The 24198-nt window shown below is 42.2% G+C and overlaps 1 protein-coding gene across 2 annotated transcripts in view; it reads right to left on the reverse strand.

Moving 5' to 3' along the window:
* Nucleotides 1-24198, reverse strand: part of LOC140471327 (5'-AMP-activated protein kinase subunit gamma-1) — a 61167-nt gene that overhangs the window by 29578 nt on the left and 7391 nt on the right. Inside the window, exon 2 of one of the 2 annotated variants that reach the window (XM_072567332.1) lies at nt 5207-5255. The exons of the other annotated variant lie outside the window; for it this stretch is intronic. Coding sequence (XP_072423433.1) covers nt 5207-5255 — 49 coding nt within the window. The remainder of the gene's footprint in view (nt 1-5206; nt 5256-24198) is intronic. 2 annotated transcript variants of the gene reach the window in all.

A 24198-nucleotide genomic window follows, 5' to 3' on the forward strand; every position in this document is an offset into this window, starting at 1 on the left:
TTTATAACATCTCTCACTCTCAGCATATCTTGTATTTATTGGAACTGAATTTTTTATGCCCGCTTGCAAGTTTTGTCTAGAACTTTAAGGAGTTCTTTGGTTGCCTGATTGGTCATTACCATTCCACCTAATTTCACTTGTCTATTGATCGAATTAACTTCTGTTGAGTTTCTAAATTCAAGGCATTTTCGCAAGCTTTGGTGTGTCTCTCATCATGACTCGGAATTTTCCGTATTTGAATAGCATTTGGCAATATAAAACAAAGTTAAAAAGGGCTCTGTTTTGTGAACACAGTGAAGTGTTTACTGCAATGACCAGCTGACTACACTCCATACATACTTAAAGAAGACAGGCCCCTGGAAGATACATTCCACAAAGCGGTCACCTTGCTGACAGAAGCAGTGATCTGAGGTGACTGCTTGCTGACTGGAGAATTCAGAACAAGAAAACACAGCAGTGTGGGATGGTCCAAGAGCTGTACAGTTTGTTTTAACATAAAAAAGCTGAGGACAAGTACAGGCTAGAGGGAGCGATAATCATTTGTATCACCACACCACAGTGAAGCAAGAGATTATCGGTAGGGAAAGGAATGCCACCATCCATGAAAACCATTGGAGTCAGGTGTCCCAGGATGAGGAATATAGTCTGTCTCTTTTCCACCTCTGACCAGCAGTCCTGAATGCAGTGTAGGATCAACACGACCCAGACAGGGACAACATACAGGTCAAGGAACTTTTTTAAAAGGGAGGAAAATAACCAGAAGCTGCAGCTCACAAATCTAATGACAAGAAAGAACAAGAAAGTCCTGCAAAACAATGTGAGGAGTTACAATATTTTCCAAGCTACGTGTTAACTTTGAGGGCTCTCAGCTTGACGCAGGTGGATAACTTTGGCTTTTGTCAGAAGGTTGTGGGTCAAGCAAATACTCCCATAGCAGGTCTGACAGACTATTACATTGGCAGAGGTGATACCTTTTGAATAAGACATTGAACAGAGGTCCTACCTACCCAGTTAGGTGAATATAAACTATCCCAGGACCTATTTAAGAGAGCTTTTGTAGCACCCTGATCAATATTGCTCCCTCCACCAACACACATAACAGACAGTAAACTGATCAGACACTTCATTTGCTGCTTGCGAAAATTGCTGTGCATAAAATTTGCATGCATTGGCGCACGTGATTGCATTTTAAACGCAATTAATTAATTGCGAGGCACTTCCAAGCAACTGGAGAATATTACAAGGTGTTAAAATAAACCTGCGACCTCTCTTTCAGGGCTGTTCTTACTGTAATGTGCTGGGCCAGTAAAACCAAACAGATTTAGATGTGCAGCCCAGAGAAAAGTGGAGAATTGACAGTTTTAGATTCCCTTGACAGATTGTTAATGAGGTAGGACTTGCCATTCTGATACTAATGTTCTTACAAAGAGAACATACAGGTTAGTGGACAAGAACTTAAATGGCAAGGAAGGACAAAGAAACTAGGCCAAATAAGAACATTTTAAAAATCAATTAAATAAAGGAGGAATGCTGTGAAAGATGCTCTTATCTGATTACGGTTTATATGTTTTTGTGGTTCTGTTCACCGAGCTGGGAATTTGTGTTGCAGACATTTCGTCCCCTGTCTAGGTAACATCGTCTGCAACACAAATTCCCAGCTCGGCGAACATAACCACAACAACGAGCACCCGAGCTACAAATCTTCTCTCAAACTTTGAACACCTACGGGTTTATATGTGTATAAACATTAAAAACATACAAAATAAAAAGTATTGGAACCTGAAGCTGTTGTGGCAATTGGGAGTTTTAATGTAGTAATATCTTCGAAGTATGGTTAATGCTCAATGGTGCGAAGGTGGAGGAGCTCTCAGACATCAGACTCATCGACATGTATTCAGCATTCGGAAAGTATAGGGTGCAAACAGAACAAGGATATTTCTCAGGATTGGTTATAAACTGCTGGGTCAAAATAAACAGGAGAGAATGCTGAGAGAAAAGGTAAGGGTGGGGAAAAAAAAAGTTACTCCGGTGAGGGATTTTAACCAACTAAGCTGATTAAACTAATATTGCAAACTAGTACTCAACTTGTACAATTCCATGGCAATGAAAGATTATTTTGTTACTTATATGATTGCTCGAGAGGGGCTTAAGAGGGTACAATAAATTCTCATGAACAGGTCAGGAATGAAATCTACAATGGGCTGTCAGTCAGTCATTATAAAAGACATAGGAATGGGCCCACTGGATATGAAATCAACTAACCTCAGTTACGTTTAAGGCAGGCAATGGGACAAGCTCAGGCAACAATAGAGCTGCAGTCCAGCATCAACAACAAGTAACATAATAGAACTGATTGGGAGCAAACCTTAACATCGCTTCGGTTTTAAGAAGGGGCTGATCTAATATGTCCAACTGTTAAGGGAGTGACATTCCAACTGAAAATTTAAAAGTCCTGCGATCTAGTATCGGTGTGATCAGGAAACAAGTCCCAGAGCCTAGGTGCTCCCATACTCCCAGGCAGCTCAATGCAATTTGCGCTGATTATTTGCTTCCAGTTTTCCCATTTGAATTTTGAGATTACTGAGGCTTAGAAAGTACTGTCTTTAGTGCTCCTACCTTATGAACAGATCACTTGTAAACCAGAAAAATGTTAGTGTGAAGCATATGGAAATTAATGGGAATATGGACATAGACTTTACTTGCCACCCAAGGCTTCTTGGCATACATTCATGTAGCCAATAAAATCAAGAAGCATCAGCACCCTATACAGTATACCAACACTTCCAGAAATTCCAAGAGAAAAACTGCTTCACAAACACAAGGTAGTAGATGTCTAAACAAGCAGCACAAGGTCGGGCTGTGGAAATGTACTGAGAGATGCATCACAGGGATTGGTGCTGGAACTTTTTGTTTCTGATCTGCAAAAGTGACTAGAATTCAGGAACACAGATGATACCAATTCAAGGGTGGGAGATTTGAGTCTGACAAAAGAGCCAAGGAGATCCAGAGACAATATGAGCTTGTGTGCAGAACTGTTAAAAAAGAAATTCGATACAGATACAAGTGCAAGATGATGCGCAGCAGATGGAAAACATGCCATAAAAATCATTGTGAACTAGACAGAAAAGAGACCAAAAGTCAATGGGGAATGATAGAAGTCTTAGTGCAGACTGCAACCAGTCAAAACTAATGAACAAAAAGCAAGCACAAAGCACAGTGGCAAATCAAAAGCCTTGGTAAGGGATAACATCATCAGTGAGCCTCCGGATGAAGTGCTGGTGGCAATGGCCCACTCTCTATTTGTGTGTTTAGATTTCCTTGGGTTGGTGATGTCATTTCCTGTTCTTTTTGTCAGGGGGTCGTAAATGGGATCCAAGTCAACAAACACATTGACTTCGATCCCATTTACCACCTTCTGAGAAAAAGAATAGGAAATGATATCACCATAGAAAATGACATTACCAACCCAAGGAAATCTAAACACACAAATAGAAAGCGGGCCATACCACCAGTGCTTCATCTGGAGGCTCACTGACGTTACACAGTATGGTGACGAAACGTCTAAAAATGAACCTTCCAGCTCAGCAAGCAAACCTATCCAGGAAGGATATTATTAAACTGGAGAAGGTTCAGAAAAGATTTACCAGGATGTTGCTGGAAATGTAGGATTTCAATTATAAGAATAGGCTAGGACTTTCCTCACTTGAGCAGAGGAGGTCGAGGGGTTGACCTTGTAGAGGTTTATAAAATCTTGAGAGGTGTAGATAAGGTCAATCGCAAAGGTCTTTTCTTTAAAGGGCGGGGGGGGGGGGGGAGGAATTCAAAACTAGGGGGCAAATTTTAAGGTCAGAGGAGAAAAATTTTAAAAAGGACATGACTGGCAACTTTTTTTTTCTTTAGTGGTTAGTGTGTGGAAGGGACTGGCAGGGGAAATTGTAGATGCAGGTTCAATTACAACATTTAAAAGGCATTTGGATAGGTACACGAATAGGAAAGGTTTAGAGGGATATGGGCCAAATGCAAACAGGTGGGACTAGTTTAGTTTGGGAAACCTGGCTGGCACAGACTGGTTGGACCAAAGGGTCTGTTTGAACACTGCAAAACATGAAAAGATTGAAAAGACTAAGTCCAGAAAATGCAAATTCAAAAACTAGATGGCCATATAAATGTCCTTTGAATGACTAATTGCCTGATCAAAAGCACAGTCCCTCAGTGGTCAGGCTTCAAAATACTATTGTCAGGATTTGGAATATGTATGGCAATTGTGGTCTTAAAAAGATAAATTAAAGGTTCAAACCACCGAGAACCCTGTGCTCTCCAATTTGTTAACAGTTTATGTAACAATTCAATTCACAGATGTTAAAGAATTGAACATTGGCAATTATTTAACACGAATTGATGAAGTTATATAAATGACAAGTATAATATGACATACAGGGGAGTTTCTCTCACATGCTAAATAACAGCCATGCTTCATTGCAGGGTTAAGCAGCTAATCACAATACATTTTACAGTTCCATGATTATTTGAATGAAACAACATTGGTTTGGCTGTGAATAAACCTGCCCCAGTGGTATGGCCACATCATGGTTATGGACATTGCACAAAACCTAAACATGGATATTCGAGAGATAGGAAAATTCCTGGGATGTAAAAGCAGGATTTCTGTCCAACCCATTTACAAAGATTGGATTCTTGGGTTTGAAAGAAGACTGTACAACATTCCTAATACCTTGAGCACTATTTCACGTCAAACTATGACTTCAGGGCAAGATGTCAAAGGTACTAACCAATAAGTACAGAAATGTTAGGAAAGCACCCCCCTCACAAAGAGGGATTGGTACCTGGCTCTGGGTAGGGTAACAAAGATAAAAATTCTGGAGTCATTCAAGGAACAGTTAGCTGCTGCGGATCAACTAAATAGCCTCCCTCATCTGTGATCTCGTCCAGAAACACTGGAGGTCCCAGCACCAATCCTGGGGGCACTCTACTCAGTCCATCATTCCAACTGCCTTAACTGCCCACTGTCTTCCCCCTCAGCTAACTTAACATCCAAGTTTTACTGTGCTACTCAAACTAGTACTGAAAATAACTTGAGTACTTCCTTTATTAAAATCACAAATCTACTGAACAGTGCCCAAAGGGTGGTGTTGCTGATATGGGGTGCAAGGAAACCTTAGAATAAAATGGCTTTAAATTAATATACCATCTCCAGTAGGATTCAATTTCTCCGAGTCTTCAAAGACAGCAATAGCCTGTGGGTAAAGGAAAGACAAATAATGAAACTATATGAATAGCTGAAACACCAAGCTCTCAGAAATCTGAATACTTCAAAAAGGGTGACATTATCCTGGAGTTGTGACAACTCTCTACTGGGATAACCAAGGGTTTATGAATATTTACTCAAACTCCCATTTGGGCACAAATACCTCTTTATCAATTCCAAGCTGAGAGACAAACTCCACCTGCAAACTGGTACAAGGATGCAGTGCACTGAGCTCACCACATAAATCTAACCAGTTTGGCAGAGAATGTTTTTAGCCAAGGCGAGCAACTTCAGTCTCAACCAAATTGACTTGCACAGGCAGGGTAATAACAAGCAACAGAGCGCAAAGCGTTCTGTGTCACATCCTCAAATTGTTGCCAAGTACGTGAAACACAGACTTGAAGCACATCCCAGAAACGCCAATATCTGGCCATTGATATTAACAGAGATTGAAAGATGGGTAAAAAAAAAATGCGGAACAGGAAAAGGAAAGAGTACTCAAGTAACAACATAACAAGGATAACCAGTGCCCCAGAGCTGGACTTTCACTTGAGGGAGCCAAAACACTAGTACCAAGACAAAAACAAAATAACTTTGACGCATAGATTGCTCATTAAACATGACTTGTCGCAGGAAAGTTAGTCACGCAACAACACAACAGTTTCTAGGAAATGGATCAGTAATACATTCTCACAAACATGGTCAGCTGAGCCATGCATAACAATGGCAATGCTTCAACAGATGCATAGCAACACCAGATTTGCCACTGGATTTACCGATGTTACTTTTGTACTGATCTTCATCAGCAGGTGACCAGGTGAAAAGCAACATAGATGGATTTGGTGAGATTGGCAGCCTGGGAATGTCATCTTGCACTGTGCTTCATGCCCATTATTTGCAAATGTAGCAACATGATTTTCATGAACTTTCGTGTGCTAGTATACCTCATTGACATTGCTTATGGAATGCATTTTACCCAAGTGGAGAGGACACTCAGTTGAGTACATACCTCTGCCATGCTGTTAACTGACTGATGCTCAGTAATTACAAAGCTGAAAAGATCTTGTTATTAAAAGTATCCACCTCATTGAGGCAACTTCACGCTAACCCACATCCAACAATTGCTCTGAAAACTCTGCTCATATTTTGATAGCTGGGAAGGACTGGAATGTACTTCATAATGTCAGGCATCCAATGGGAGTTCCACATCTTGATTACAGAAGAGAGAAACAAAATAAAAACAGAAACATACAACAACTCAGATTGCCGTCAAAATTGAAAATCGTCTGAGTGTGGCTGGTTGGTACCAAATCACGGAAAAGCCCTGATCCAATCCACAAAATAAGTGGTCAACGGTATTTTTACGCACAAGATCATTTTTTTAAAAAATTGATGTGCAACCCAGGATCTACTCTGGAGAAAATATAGAGTAAACAGTTTACTTTTAGTGATATACAAATCTAAAACCAAGTACAATATCTATAATTATTTACTGCTCGCAAAAAGAACAACTTTCAATAGTAGAAGTCCACCAAAACCTTAAATACAACAGAAAGTGAACTTGATTTGATGGCCTTTGACCGCGAAGGGGAGTGAGCCACATTGCTGCAGAATTAATCCCACCTTGGCTGAAAGTGATTTATAGTGATGACTCAGGAATTAAACACTCAGGAAAAGGAGAAAGCATCACACTTCAGGAGTGGGTTAGAACATTGGAGTCATACTTAAATCATACTTAAGTCATAAAAACTATATAATTGGACTTTACAGGTTCAAGTGCAGTCACAGGGAAAAATCTCCAATCTATTAATAACTAGCTACGAATTGTACTGCTGGATAGTGTATTAGGGCTGCACTGTAAACCGTAGATTTGCATTTATAGTGTCTTATTAACTCACATTCTGGGAATCTGGCATTCATAAGACATCCCCCACTGTTAGTGCTGTTAAATCTGGATTCTATATGGTGTCACAATATTCTGACCCACAAAAACTGGTTCTACAAATTTGCAATTGCTCGACAATTAACACACTTCATTGCTTCCAACTGGGGAACTGGCTGCAGGAATCTGAATTGAAAAATACGAGATAAAAATAGCTAAGATTTCCAAACAGTTGACTCATTTAAAATGGTAGATTAACAGTCATCACAAGGTCACAGCTTGACGTACTACCCTCTGAGCACCCAGCCTACATTCTCAACATTCCCTTCTACAGATTATACAAATTGGAATCACCCAACTCGTCCTGACTTGGTTTCAAGAGTTTAATCATCCTGAAAGGCCTTTCTAATTGAATTCAGAAACCATGTCGATGCTCAGAGAAAGGAGTGTTGGCTCAAGAAAAAAAAATTTAGTCACTTGGAACCACACCCAACGTTTCGAAGAAGGTGCCAAGCTTTGATTGCCAGGCTGTACTGAGTCAGACAATTTCAGTTAGGGCAGGAGAAATTCAATTGGGTTCAAGGCCCTTGCCCAGTGCCAGCCAAGCTTCCCAGCTGGTGATTGCTACTCAGGTGCTGCCAGCTGCTAAGTGTGTGAATACGACTATCCAGCAAGAACAGATGTGGACTCGGACATGACTCCCCCCACAGTTGAATAGACCAAGCCTACCAATTCTCTCTCAGGCTGCGGGTACATCTCTTGGTCTTGTCTTCTTATTTGAAAAAGATATAATTGCATGAAGAGCAGTTCAGAGAAGATTCATTTGACTCATTCCTGGGATCTTATGAAGATAAATCTTCACTGCAGAGGATTCAAGGAACATCCCCGAAGCAGTGACAAATCAGGAAATGGGAGGGAGGGAGCAAGACCGGAAAATCACAACCACTAGGAAGTGATTCAAGGATTTGGCAAGAAGTGACAAGTGAGATAGTTGGTGCGCTTATTTTCATTTTCCAAAACACTCTGATTTGGGGAAACCTACCAATAGGTTGGGAGATAACAAATGTACCTGATTTATTCAAAAAGGGAGACAGCAGCAGTGAACCACAGGCTAGTTAGCTCAAAATCTATCATAGGGAAAATATCAGAAGCAATTATGAGAGAGGTTAAAGCAGGACACTTGGCTAAGTTTAAGGTCATCAGGCTGACATCAAAGTGGTTTGATGAAAGGGAAATCGTGCTTAACCAATCTACTGGAGTTCTTCTAGGAGGTAGCAAATGTTGTGGGTAAAAGAGAACTGGTGAGTGTGGTCGGTGCAACATCGAGGGCCGAATGGCCTGTACTGCACTGTAACGTTCTATGCTCTATACTGTACTTAGATTTCCAGAAGACATTTCAGAAGGTGCCACAAAGTTTATTACAGAAAATAGAAGAGTAAGAGGTAACTTGAATGAAACATGCTATATTTTTATGAGCCTTGACAGGTTAGATGAGGAGAGAATAGTTCCTCTTATGACAGAATCTAGAACTAAGGGTCACTGTTTAACAATTATGAGTTGCAAACTTAAAACAGATGGGGTGAATTTTTCTCTGTCAGGGTTCAGAGTCTTTGGAACTCTCTTCCTAAAAGGGAAGCAGTCTTTGAATATTTAAAAGGCAGCAGTGGATAGATTCTTGCTAAGCAAGGGGTTGAAATGTTTTCAGGGTAAGTGGGAATGTGGATTTGAGGTTGCAATCAGATCAACCTTGATATTATTGAATGGTAAAGCAGACTTCACTAGATTAGATTAGATTAGATTCCCTACAGTGTGGAAACAGGCCATTCGGTCCAACAAGTCCACACCGACCCTCCAAAGAGTAACCCACCCAGACCAATTCCCCATATTTACCCCTGACTAATGCACCTAACACTATGGGCAATTTAGCATGACCAATTCACCTAACTTGCACATCTTTGGATTGTGGGAGGAAACTGGAGCACCCAGAGGAAATCCACGCAGACATGGGGAGAATGTGCAAACTCCACACACAGTCGCTCGAGGCCTGAATTGAACCCGGCTCCCTGGCGTTGTGAGGCAGCAGTGTGAACCATTGAGCCACCATGCTGCTCCAAAGCAGCTGAGTGGTTGAAGTCTGCTCCTAATATGCATGTTTGCAAGAAGGGTTGATCAGGTTGGGTTTAGAAGAATGAGAGGAAAAATATACAAGATCCTGAGTGGACTTGAAAAGGGTGGATACGTGGAATCAGTTTCCTCTTGTGCAAGAGACTACAGTGAGGTGACATAGGCTGAGAATAAGAGGTCTGTCTCCCTTTTCAGGCTGAGATGAGAAGAAATGTTTTCTCTCAGAATGTCATTAGTCAGTTGAATTCCCGTCCCTTGAAATTAGTGGAGGCAGGATTCTTGAATATATTAAAAACCAAGTTAGATTGATTTTTGAGAACCCCAAGGTTTAAGGCTGTGGGGCAGACAGGAAAGTGCAATTGAGACCACAGCCAAATCAGCCATGATCTTGTCAAATGATAGGGCAGGCTCGGAGGGCTTATTCCAGTTTCTAGGTCATATGCTCCTTGTGCTAGACAGAAGGAAAAATTTGGTTTTGTTTGGGGGGGTGGTGGAAAGCAGGCAAGGGAGCAGGCTCGGAAAATAAAAAACGTATAAAGCATTACATTTGTCTCCACCACTTTTAGGGTTCAAGTTGGTCTTGAAGTTGTTTAACCAGAATACACAATGGCCAACAAAACAAAGTATGTGAGCAAGGTATTTTATAATTAAAACACAAAATGATATTGTGGCTACTTTTTGTCATGGTCAATGAATACACATGTAGTCTCACAACTAAGATAACCACACTATAATGGAGATTCAAATGACCCATTGAGATGGGCTGAAGGCTGGATTTTGCTTGAAATCAGCACAATTGTTCAAGCTGATAAGTACCTAACAAATTGCCCAAAATAGTCAGGCTGCTGGACAGTTTAAAAGCTTGGGCTCTTGTGGAGCAGTGGCTGTGTCCCTACCTTTGGGATAGAGGTTTTAGGTTCAAGTCCCATCTGAGTTATAACACACATCGGAATAGGTTGATTAAAAATACTTTTTAAGTGCTGCTTTTGTAACTGGTTCTTATCACAGTGAACGGTTAGTCTCATTAGTCCTTGATAAGAGTGGACAGTCTAAATGCTGGTAACTACACAACAAGAAACAGAAGGATATTCTCATCCACTGCTGCATTCTTCCTAACAAACAGAAATGGGCACTTCGACCTTAGCAGGAAGTATGCACAGCAGCAGCAGCTGCTGGTGATGCTGGCAAGAAATTGGAGTTCATGGGAAAATGTAACTTAAGTCATAAAACATCCGCAATGTGAACATTCACAAAAAATAGAAATATTCAAATGTTTTTGCAGTCCCTATAGATCAGTCTGGGAAAAGGCTAAGTGAACAAAGTCCAATACAAATCAAACCTTTGTGCACAGCATCTGTCTGTCCTCTTTCATTCACTGAGAATATGGTCAATATAGAACGGAGAGGATGGATCTTCCTTTTATTTCTGGGCACTATTGATTATTCTAGTTTCAAGGTTGGTTCGAAAAGACAGGACCTTGGTTTCCAATTCAAGCCAGATGGATGGAAGAGCCTGAATGGTCTTTAGCTAAACGAATGTGAGCTGTGCCAAACCAGTATCCAACAGCAACAAATCCACAGCACAACACTAGCATAATGTATTGCTATCACTCTCATTCAATACATCCATATGGCTGGTTTGGCATAGTAAGACAGTCAGTCCAAGGATGATGCGTGGTTGACGTAGTATTGCCCAAGATCTAACCTCGCGCTATACCAGACTTGGAAGCACTGCAATTTGGACAGTGAACAAATAGAAACTATCCCATTCTCAAAAATGTAATCCCCAAGGTGAGTTATGACCAATATTCACTAAATGTGTGAAAAAAAGCAGGTGGCAGCAAGCCACTTGAATCAAGGCAGAACTAAAACACTTAATAGGAAGGTCCTCGGCATTGTTGCTGAACAAAGAGATCTTGGAGTGCAGGTTCATAGTTGTTTGAGAGTGGAGTCCAAGGTAGATAGGATAGTGGAGACGGTGTTTGGTACACTTGCCTTTGTTGGTCAATGCATCGAGTACAGGAGTTGGGAGGTCATGTTACGGCTGTACAGCACGTTGGTTAGGCCACTTTTGGAATACTGTGCACAATTTTGGTCTCCCTGCTATAAGAATGTTGGGCAACTTGAAAGGGCTCAGAAAAGATTTACAAGGACGTTGCCAAGGTTGGAGAGTTTAAGCTATCGGGAGAGGTTCAATAGGCTGGGGCTGTTTTCCCTCGAGTGTAGCAGGCCGAGGGGTGACCTAAAAGAGGTTTATAAAATCATGAAGGGCATGAATAGGGTAAATAGACAAGCTCTTTTCCGGGGGGGGGGGGGGAGGTCCAAAACTAGAGGGAATAGGTTTAGGGTGAGAGGGAAAAGATTTAAAAGGGACCAAAGGGGCAACTTCTTCACACAGTGTGTGTTTGGAATGAGCTGCCAGAGGAAGTGGAGGAGGCCGGTACAATTACATCATTTCAAAAGGCATCTGGATGGATATATGAATAGGAAGGGTTTAAGAGGGATCTGGGCCAAGTGCTGGCAGGTTGGGCTAGATTGGGTTGGGATATCTGGTAGGTACGGACAAGTTGGACTGAAGAGTCTATTTCCGTGCTGTACCGCTCTATGACTGCACAGATTCACACAGACAATGTGTACTCAGAGAAACTGAACTGCCCATTACCATAAAAGATTTTAATAGCTTCAGCTATCCAAAACTATCCACTGAAGGGTCCTGCTCTCCTAACATGAATGGCACTGAGCAAAGTCAAAAACTGCACAATCATACCCATAAAGTTACACAATTCATAAGTTTATTAACAGTAAAAATGGATTTAATTTGCTTGATAACTTTTGCTACAACACATGGCAGAATGTCAAGTCAAACCATGGTCAAAATATTTTGATTTGAAAGTTACAGGGAGTCCAATAAAATTCAACTTGTGTCCATGCAGTATGCTCCATTTGCAGATGTCTCAAGAAAATTATAATACTCCTAACATTTACAATCTACCTTCCACATCAGGTATAAACCCCAAGGGCGAAACTAAAGGATACACAGAAGCAGTTCATGGATGATTTTTGTTCCTTTAGTTAAGGGGTGACTGGCTTGTCTCATACCCTTCCCACAGCAAATGTAACCAAGATTGGGAATTTCATAAGTAACAGGGAATGAAACCTCATATTTGAAATGCTTGCATATCGACGAATTTCACATTTAGGAATGTTTGAAACAGGCTCTATTGCCTGCGGCTATGTTGAATGGCCCACTGGGTGGTTACCACCCATAAAGATTGCTGCATTTGACTCTGTTTAATTGAACCATCTTGTTTGATATTGACATGACTGGAAAAGTATGATGCTACTAACACAGCAAAATTTCTGGGCTGACAGCTTGGGTATTACATCTCACTGGTCTCACTCATTTACAGGACAAATAAAAGCATCTGACAATCAGCTCACAGGAATAATGCATGGCTCCTGCGAGTATCTGCAACAGCCTCAAATATTAGTTGCTTCCCGCAGTGCTGCTCATGAGAAATCCAAGCCTACACTGTTTTACAACTGGAGGAATGCATAATACGTCAAGTATAGGAATGCATAATACGTCAAGTATAATGGATCTCCTGTGGTTCTGCTCCCAGGCTAAACAATTAGGAAAATACCACATCTCTGTCTGCCTCTGATCATATCCCTCTTTGCCTCTTGCACGTTATCTTGCTCGCTCCTTTTTGCTCCAAGGGCAAGGAGTCAAACTTCTGCCAGCTACAGGAATCATGTCGCTTGTGCATCTCTGGGATTGGAGCAGGAGCTGTTGGAGTGTGGATGGGAGAGCTGGGGACTGAGTGGGAAGAGAGCAGGAAGCACTGGGAGACACAGGCTCTGGCTGCATTAATAATATTGTTACTGTGCACCCCACTTTCCACTGGGCTGGTTCTATTACTGCTGCTGCATTCGGTTTTATCATGCATTGATTTTACTTCCATTTGCATTGCAGCCTGACAAAGGTAAGCCCAGGACCTTGGGTGACCAGTGTTGGGCCTGGAAGCCAGACAACTAGTGCATGGCTCAAAAACAGAAGGTTACAAGGTTACCACAATGGCCAGAAGGCAGGAGGTTTGCAGGGGATGCTAATTAACTTGGAAACTGGGGCATGATATTTTTACTTTTGGTACAGAGATTAATTTAGCAGCACAGTTGTTTCTCAGCAAGTACACGCGCGATTCCCAGCAAAGCCCATTCTCGCTTCAATCCAGAACTCTCCACAGATAAAGGTCCCCTCAATACAGGACTCATGTCGGTAGGCTAAACTGAACACATTCATTTGGGTAATGGATGTCACTGGCTGGGCCAGCATTTATTCTCATCCCTGGATGCCCTTGAGAAGGTGGTAGTGAGATGCCTTCCTGAACTGCTGCAGCCAATTTAGTGTAGGTAGACTCAAGATGCTGTTAGGGAGGGAGACTTAGGAGTTTGACCCAGTGACAGGGAAGAAACAGTGACATATACAGTCATAGAAATGTGCAGCACAGAAGCAGAACCTTCACTCCAACTTGTCCATGTTGACCAGATATCCTAGCCTAATCAAGTCCCATTTACCAGCACTTAGTCCACTTAGTGGGCAGCACGGTGGCACAGTGGTTAGCATTGCTGCCTCACAGCGCCAGAGACCTGGGTTCAATTCCCGACTCAGGCGACTGACTGTGTGGAGTTTACATGTTCTCCCCGTGTCTGCGTGGGTTTCCTCCAGATGCTCCGGTTTCCTCCCACAGTCCAAAGATGTGCAGGTCAGGTGAGTTGGCCATGCTAAATTGCCCGTAGTGTTAGGTGAAGGGGTAAATGTAGGGGAATGGGTGGGTTGCACTTCGGCGGGTCGGTATGAAGGGCCTGTTTCCACACTGTATCTAATCTAATCTAATCTAATCCCTCTGAATCTTTCCTATTCATATACCCATCCAGATGTCTTTTAAATGTTATAATTGTATCAGCCTCCACCACTTCCTCTGGCAGCTCATTCCATACACGCACCACCCCCTGCATGAAAAAGTTGCCCCTTAGGTCCCTTTTAAATCTTTCCCCTCTCACCCTAACCTTTGCCCTCTAGTTCTGGACTCCCCCACCCCAGGGAAGAGACTTTGTCTGTTTAACCTATCCATGCCCCTCATGATTTTATAACTCTATAAGGTCACCCCTCAGCCTCTGACAGTCCAGGGGAAACAGCCTCAGCCTATTCAGCCTCTCCCTATAGCTCAAATCCTCCAACCCTGGCAACATCCTTGCAAATCTTTTCTGAATCCTTTCAAATTTCATAACATCATTCCTATAGGAAGGAGACTAGAACTGAACACAATATTCCAAAAGTGGCCTCACTAATATATCCAAGACTGGATTGTGCGAGACTTCAAGTGGAACTTGCAGCTGGGGGGAATCAGCTACCTTGGTCCTTCTAAACATGGTAGCAGTCATTGGTTCAGATGCCACTATCTAAGAAATCCTGGTGAATTTCTGACAGTTCATTTTTCCAGAACAAAGCCTCACTTTTGACAGACTGTGTGCGAGACACACAGACAGACAGAGACAGAGATAGTGAGTCAACACAGAGGATAGTTGTTATAGGGCTAAGGTACAACCAAGATATTTGGTTGAGAGTTTTATTTTGTGGTTATTATTTGTTAATGCAATAGTCAGTAGTTCCAAACACAGCATGAGAATCATATACAATATTGTTTAAATAATTTGATTGTTTGGTTTTATGGCACTATGTAAATAGTACTTATTGCTGGCAGCAGAGAAGATCAGTGGTACAATTCAGTGATTTGTAGCTATTTTTGAGTAAAGTGGTTACATTTGCAACTTAGCTGTTGAATAAAGCTGTTTTTGACTGGCACTCTTAACTAACAATAGACTGAGATCTTCGAGGTGCAGATTTGCTGACACACGAGAAAGTTTTTTTAATTTCATGAATAAGAGAAGCTGCATTTACAGCATCTGATCTTGTGAACTGTTTCCTTGTTGCTCAGAAAAGTAAATTTAATAAAGTTTTGCACAAGTTTTGGTATTCTAAGAAAAAAGAAATGCTGGCGTGCTGCACTCTATTCTGGCATTGTTTTTAGAGCTAAGTAGACAGCATTACAAAAATAAAATGCTTTAAACACCCTTTGCAAGTAACTTTCACCATAATGCAAGTGGTTTAGTTTTTTTGAATGCTTGTGTGTAGTCACTCAATAGATCATAAACTACAGTTAGGCTACAGTTTTCATATTTTACAATCTAGGATTCTTCCTGCAGAGCTGAAAACCCTCCCTCTATCTCAAGTTCTGCATTTTTCTTAAAATATCAGGCCTGCCCTTTGCATCTCAGCAGTTCTTGACAAGACCGATCGTGACCCATTCAAGTGAACTCATGATGCAATGTTAGGTGGGTCAGGGTTAGTGCTGAGGAGGATGCAAAGAGGCTGCAGTGTTACAGGCAGGTCGGGTGAGTGGACAAGAACATGGCAGACTGCACGTGATGTGGCAGTGTGATGCTACACATTTTGATCGACTTTCTCAAAAATCTGGATGCCAGGAGTGGGACATATGTGCATTCAAAGGGACCTGGATGTTTCCACGAATGAATTGCACAAAGTAAACATGCAAGGATAGCTAAATGTTAGGAAGGCAAATGGTCTATTAGGTTTTGTACCAAAGGGATTGGAAGATAAGAAATCTTATTGTAATTAAGCAGGCATTGGTGAGGTGACACTAGAAGTGGGATTACTGTGTACAGTGCTACCCAAGAAAGAATTTACTTGCCCTTGAAAGAGTGCAAGATTCACTAAACTGGTTCCTGGGATGAAGGGATTGTCCTATGATAGGAGGTTGAGACAACCAGGCATATATTGTCTGGAGTTTAGAAGAACGAGAGCGAATCTCAAATATATAAAATTTATGACGTGTGGGAGGGTCGATGCTGACAGCTCCTTTCTCCTGGCTGGCGAGGAGCCGGGCCATTTAGGACTTGACGAGGAGAAACCTCTTCATTCAGAAGGTTTGTGAATCTTTGGAATTCACTAGCCCAGAGGGTTGTGAATGCTCAGTTGTTGAGTATGTTCAAGACAGCAACTGGCAGATATTTGGATACTTCAGGAATTAAAGGATATGGGGATAATGCAGAGGTTGGAGTAGACTAGCTGTAATCTAATTGATAGGGAAGCACAAAGATTAGATTCCTTAGTGTGGAAACAGGCCCTTTGACCCAACAAGTCCACACCGACCCTTCAAAGAGCAACCCACCCAGACCCATTCCCCTACATTTACCCCTGACTAATGCACCCAACACTAAGGGCAATTTAGCATGGCCAATTCACCTGACCTGCACATCTTTGGACTGTGGGAGGAAGCCGGAGCACCCAGAGGAAACCCACGCAGACACGGGGAGAAAGTGCAAACTCCACACAGACAGTTGCCCGAGGTCCCTGGCACTGTGAGGCAGCAGTGCTAACCACCGAGCCACCCCAAGAAAGGTCAGATTGCTTAATCCTGCTTCTACTCAGGAAAAACTGCCTTTTAGAGGAGTTCATCTCAAGTTTAAAAGATGTGGGGAAATGCATTGAATATGGACATCTTGGATGAGGTATGGCAGTCTAAGTGCTGAGCAGATCTAATGATATTCGAGAGGGTTAACTGAAGACTGAAACGACAGCACATCAAGCTGCCTGCATTACTGGTTAGCTAAAATAATGAGGACCACTGGGGAAGATGCAGTCAGGTCAGCTCCATATCCACATTCAGCCCTGCTGCCCTTTGAACTGGCAATACTAAAAGATAAGAAATAATACTGTGGCAAGGAATCCACTCAATTCAAGTGTGCTCTGTTGTATCTGAATCCATCTGTGTAAATTCCCATTGATTCCTGTGGGAAGCATCTCATTGTTCAGTTTGAGATGAACACTGCTGCCAGACACTGCCTTGATGCACTGTCTGGGAACAAGAGCGAACAAGAGGGGTCACCTATTCTGAAAGGCAACGTGAACCAGGTTCACAGAAGGGAAGGTCAACAAGACACACATGATTACACATTACACACATGATTCATGGAACAGACTGTCTCGAGATGCAGGGGATCTGACATTTCAAAGCCCTTTCAATCATACCTCAGCTGAAATTAGAGAAAAAGATTCAGTTTCTGTTGCGTTTGCAGGTTCCCCAGGCCTTTAGGGTGAGAGGGGAAAGATATAAAAGAAACCTCAGGGGTAACTTTTTCACACAGAGGGTGGTACGTGTATGGAATGAGCTGCCAGAGGAAGTGGTGGAGGCAAGTACAATTGCAACATTTAAGAGGCATTTGGATGGGTATATGAATAGGAAAGGTTTGGAGGGACATGGGCTGGGTGCTGGCAGGTGGGACTAGATAGGGTTAGGATATCTGGTTGGCATGGACGGGTTGGACCGAAGGGTCTGTTTCCGTGCTGTTCACCTCTATGACTCCAAGAAGCCAAACAAGATCAAAATATTTGTGACTATAGCTCGAAATGTCAAACATCAAACAAAATGGAAGCTAAAGCGCAGGCTATAAGGAAATTAACTTCTTTTGTTCAGTTTCAGAAGATTCACTGAACCTTCCGAGAGGGTTTTTGTTTAATAAAAAGTGTTGCAACAGCCCCGACAGAGTCATTGCAAAGGAGATGGGTGCAGCTTTATTCCTTGAAGACAATTACTGCTTTGACAGATCTAGTGTTATTTATTGAGGAGTGGCCAGGAGTGAGAGGAAGCCTTTTTGAATTGAAATACAGTCTCATGATACAAGAGAGAGACAGTGGTCACTTTTGCTTACAGATAACACAGGTCTCTCTCACAGTCAAAGCAGCAACTGTAGGCTCCTCTGCCAATGATGAATCCGATACAAAAGGGCAGACAGCAATTCCTGTTCTTTCTGTTGGAGGTACTTTACAATGCAACAAGATCCAAATATTAACAAATTCTCCTTATCATCTGTATACTTGCAATGACATCAATGCACAATGCCTTTGGATATAACACAGACTCATGCAAGCTCTGACCAAAGCAACACTTCTCTGTAAACATGATCAAGATCTGAAGAAAGCTAGAATAAGCTAGAAAGCTCCTGCAACAATGCAGCTCAGAGAATGTTTAAAGTAATTCCCTAAACACAGCATTAGATCAAATAATGTGGGTGTAGAATTTGCTTTAAATGCTGGTAATAAGTGGCACAGAGTTCAGCTGTGCAATACCAACATGCCAAACTGCATGGAATAGGGCAAGGCCAATATAAAGAATGCAACTGCTAAGATTTCTTTGAGAAAGATAAGACAGAGGCTCAAAGTGCAAGATGATTGCGTGATATCAGTATTACCAAAGGAAAGTAAATCATTCACGGCACATTGTAATACTTTCAATTTATAGTGGTATAGGGCAGCGCAGGACTTTAGTGCATTAATGTATAAACAGTTCTTCAGAATCCCATGGGACTGAATAGAATATGAAATTGGATCTTTAGAATCTCTTTTTAGATTCATTTTAGTTAGCAGCATTGAGACATGCAAATGCACTACAATGAGTTCAATAATCAAAAGACCATGCTGGGTTACTACTGTCATGAAATCCCTTGAACATTCGAGACATGTATAAAAACAGTTTAGTCACAGCTCTATTTCCTCTAATTAGTGGGGTCATTGTTAAACTGGAGAGCTCAGCTCAGTGAAGGGATATTCAAGGACCTTCTTTTGAAGTACTTAAAATTACAATCGCTTCAAGCAGCAGTTTATAGGAATCAGAAGAAAAGGAGAAACATTCCAACTTTTATATCGAAACTACATTTTTGTCATGCCTTATACATCTCTCAAATAGCTAAAAGATCATTTGCAATCATTTCTAATTTTCAGTCACTGCAATGTAGACAAATATGCCAGCTGACATATGCTTCGAAGAGTGCCACAGATGGCAAATGAAGTATGACCAACTCAAAAAAAAAAGATGATGTTGGATTTACACAGCAGCTCAGGCAGCATGTGTGGTGAGAGGACAGTGAGAGTGAGTTAGTGTTGCAATAGAACAGTTCGAATGACTGGAACACAAGTGGAGAAAGACTTTGATTACGACAACCTTGAAATGAGGTGAACAAGAGGGTATTTCTACAAGTCTAGAATCATCATAAAAAGGGGCCTCACATGCTGCTACACCATTCAATGGCTGATCTTGTATATAAACTGGACTTTTCCTACATTCCTCGATTCCCTTGCTGCCCAAGAACCTATTGATTCCAGTCTTCAATATACCCAGTGACTCAGTCCCCACAGTTTCCTCAGTGAGAGAGAGCTCGAAAGATTCACCAGCCTCAGAGTGAAGACGTTTGTCACGTCAATACAAAACAGATGATACCTTATCCTGAGAACATGTCCCCACGTTCTAGATTCTTCTCCTGGGGGAAACGTCTTCCCGTATTTACCCTTTTGAGGCCTCAGAACTTTCTGTGGCTTGAAAGGGCAAAGCTGAGCACTGATTCAAGGCAAGACAACAGGTACAAACTGGGACAAACACACTCCTGTAAAACAGAGTACCACAGAACTGACAACAATTTCCAGATGAGATCAAAGGATTCATTCAATGACAAAAAGTTGGTTGTGTGCTGAGTAATACTCAAGGTACTTGACACATTTGAAGACCAGTAGTGGTATCACTGCCAACCCACCAGATTCACACAACTCAGTTTAGAGGATATGAGCCAAATGAGACAAGATTAATTTTGGATATCTGGTCAGCATGGAGTGAGACTGAAGGGTCTGTTTCCATGCTGTATAGCTTTATGACTTTGTCGAAATCCTGATGAAGGGTTTACATCCAAAACATCAACTCTCCTACTCCTCAGATGCTGCCTGACCTGCTGTGCTTTTCCAGCGCCACACTTTTAGACTGACTCTCCAGCATCTGCAGTCCTCATGTTGTCTTAGCTCTATAACTTTGTTCTCTAGGAAAGCCCAGGTAAAAAGCAAGACATGACTACCAACAGCTCTTCAGGTGTTAACTGGCTGCTCAAGATCCAGGCATAAGCAGCTGGCAGAGCTGGCACAGATCTGAGTATCAAATACAACTCTAAGTAGCAGCTCAGTGCCAGTCACAGCTGGATCACACAAGATCATAAACTGCAATGACAAACAGATACATACTGAAAAGAACGACATGATGTAACCTGCAGCTGTTTAAGCCACACAATAACTGTTCGAGATCTGAACAACACAGACAAGAACGTTTCTTCCCAGCATGAATAATTAAATGGAAGTGAAGTAGTTGTAAGTTGCACATCACTAGGTGCAATTCATATGACTCATTTAAACATTGTATTCATTTTAATACAAGTACCATAAAGTTATTTTAGTTTGAACAGTTAATGCTTACAACAGAATATCGAACTGACCTACCAATAGAACATAACATACCAGAACACAGAATAGTCATCTGAACAGCAACACAATGTGAGCTTGAAGCACAGAAGCTAATGTAACTGATTTAGTTCTTTAAAATAAAAATGTATTTCCTGCAGTACTAGTTAACCAGATTTCTCCAGAGTAAGTAGTAATATCTGGATGACTCCTGGTGCTATGAGTGAATGAGGGTAGGAATAGGTAGAGCAGATGAATGCATGGCTGAGGAGCTGGTGTATGGGCGAAGGATTCACATTTTTGGATCATTGGAATCTCTTTTAGGATAGAGGTTACCTGTACAAGAAAGATGGATTGCACCTAAATTGGAAGGGGACTAACATACTGGCAGGGAGATTTGCTAGAGCTCCTCGGGAGGATTTAAACTAACAAGGTGGGGGGGACCCAGGGAGATAGTGAGGAAAGAGATCAATCTGAGACTGGTACAGTTGTGAAAAGAAGCAAGTCAAACAGTCAGGGCAGGCAGGGACAAAGCAGAGAACAAGGTAGCACTGATAAATTAAACTGCATTTATTTCAATGCAAGGGGCCTAACAGGGAAGGCAGATGAACTCAGGGCATGGTTAGGAACATGGAACTGGGATATCACAGCAATTACAGAAACATGGCTCAGGGATAGACAGGACTGGCAGCTTAATGTTCCAGGATACAAATGCTACAGGAAGGATAGAAAGGGAGGCAAGAGAGGAGGGGGGAGTGGTGTTTTTGATAAGGGATAGCATTACAGCTGTACTGAGGGAGGATATTCCCGGAAATACATCCAGGGAAATTATTTGGGTGGAACTGAGAAATCAGAAAGGGATGATCACCTTATTGGGATTGTATTATAGACCCCCTAATAGTCAGAGGGAAATTGAGAAATAAATTTGTATGGAGATCTCAGCTATTTGTAAGAATAATAGGGTGGTTATGGTCGGGAATTTTAAGTTTCCAAACAGACTGAGACTGCAACAGTGTTAAGGGTTTAGATGGAGAGGAATTTGTTGAGTGCGTACAAGACAATTTTCTGATTCAGTATGTGGATATACCTACTGGAGAAGGTGCAAAATTTGACCTACTCTTGGGAAATAAGACAAGGCAGGTGACTGAGGCGTCAGTGGGGGAGCACTTGGGGGTCAGCGACCATAATTCTGTTAGTTTTAAAACAGTGATGGAAAAAGATAGACCAGATCTAAAAGTTGAAGTTCTAAACTGGAGGAAGGTCAATTTCGACTGTATTAGGCAAGAACTTTCAAAAGCTGATTGGGGGCAGATGTTTTCAGGTAAAGGGACAGCTGAAAAATGGGAAGTCTTCAGAAATGAGATAACAAGAGTCCAGAGACAGTATGTTCCTGTCAGGGTGAAAGGAAAGGCTGGTAGGTATAGAGAATGCCGGATAATGATAAGAAGAAGAAGGAAGCATATGTCAGGTGTAGACAGGATAGATCGAGTGAATCCTTAGAAGAGTATAAAGGAAGTAAGAGTATACTTAAAAGGGAAATCAAGAGGGCAAAAAGGGGACATGAGATAGCTTTGCCAAATAGAGTTAAGGAGAATCCAAAAGGTTTTTACAAATACATTAAAGGACAAAAGGGTAACTAGAGAGAGAATAGGGCCCCTCAAAGATCAGCAAGACAGCCTTTGTGTGGAGCTGCAGGAAATGGGGGAGATACTAAATGAATATTTTACATCAGTATTTAGTGTGGAAAAGGATATGGAAGATATAGACTTTAGGGACAACTTGAATAATTTCCATATTACAGAGGAGGCTGGTGGATGTCTTGAAACCGGGAAAGGTGGATAAATCCCCAGGACCTGATCAGGTGTACCCGAGAACTCTGTGGGAAGCTAGAGAAGTGATTGCTGGGCCTCTTGCTGAGATTGAGTCACAGGTGAGGTGCCGGAAGACTGGGGGTAGGCTAACGTGGTGCTACTGTTTAAGAAGAGTGGTAAGGACAAGCCAGGGAACTATGGACCAGTGAGTCTGACATCAGTGGTGGGCAAGTTGTTGGAGGGAATCCTGAGGGACAGGACGGACATGTATTTGGAAAGGCAAGGACTGATTAGGGATAGTCAACATGGCTTTGTGCCTGGGAAATCATGTCTCACAAACTTGATTGAGTTTTTTGAAGTAACAAAGAGGACTGATGAGGGCAGAGCAGAAGATGTGATCTCTATGGACTTCAGTCAGGCGTTCGACAAGATTCCCCATGGGAGACTGATTAACAAGATTAGATCTCATGGAATACAGGGAAAACTAGTCATTTGGATACAGAACTGGCTCAAAGGTAGAAGACAGAGGGTGGTGGTGAAGGGTTGTTTTTCAGACTGGAGGCCTGTGACCAGTGGAGTGCCACAACGATCGGTGCTGGGCCCTCTAACTTTCGTTATTTACATAAATGATTTGGATGCGAGCATAAGAGGTACAATTAGTAAGTTTGCAGATGACACCAAAATTGGAGGTGCAATAGACAGCGAAGAAGGTTACCTCGGATTGCTACGGGATCTTCACCAGATGGGCCAATGGGCTGAGGAGTGGCAAATGGAGTTTAATTCAGATAAATGCGAGGTGCTGCATTTTGGGAAGGCAAATCTTAGCAGGACTTATACACTTAATGGTAAGGTCCTAGGGAGTGTTGCTGAACAAAGACTTTGGAGTGCAGGTTCATAGCTCCTTGAAAGTGGAGTCGCAGGTAGATAGGATAGTGAAGGCGGCGTTTGGTATGCTTTCCTTTATTGGTCAGAGTATTGAGTACAGGAGTTGGGAGGTCATGTTGCGGCTGTACAGGACATTGGTTAGGCCACTTTTGGAATATTGCTTGCAAATCTGGTCTCCTTCCCGTTGGAAGGATGTTGTGAAACTTGAAAGGGTTCAGAAAAGATTTACAAGGACGTTGCCAGGGTTGGAGGATCTGAGCTACAGGGAGAGGTTGAACAGGCTGGGGCTGTTTTCTCTGGAGTGTTGGAGGCTGAGGGGTGACCTTATAGAGCTTTATAAAATCTAGAGAGGCATGGATAGGGTAAACAGACAAGGTCTTTTCCATAGGGTGGGGAGTCCAGAACTAGAAGGCATAGGTTTAGGGTGAGAGGGGAAAGATATAAAAGAGACCTAAGGGGGCAACTTTTCCACGCAGAGGGTGATAAGTGTATGGAATGAGCTGCCAGAGGAAGTGGTGGAGGCTGGTACAATTGCAACATTTAAAAGGCATTTGGATGGGTATATGAATAGGAAGGGTTTGGAGGGATATGCTGACAGGTGGTACTAGATTAGGTGGAGATATCCGGTTGGCACGGAAGGGTCTATTTCCGTGCTGGATTAGTGGTGCTGGAAGAGCACAGCAGTTCAGGCAGCATCCAACGAGCAGCGAAATCGACGTTTCGGGCAAAAGCCCTTCTTCATTCCTGATGAAGGGCTTTTGCCCGAAACGTCGATTTCACTGCTCGTTGGATGCTGCCTGAACTGCTGTGCTCTTCCAGCACCACTAATCCAGTATTTGGTTTTCAGCATCTGCAGTCTTTGTTTTTACCTCTAT

This window comes from Chiloscyllium punctatum, chromosome X, assembly GCF_047496795.1.
Source record: "Chiloscyllium punctatum isolate Juve2018m chromosome X, sChiPun1.3, whole genome shotgun sequence".
NCBI lineage: Eukaryota > Metazoa > Chordata > Chondrichthyes > Orectolobiformes > Hemiscylliidae > Chiloscyllium > Chiloscyllium punctatum.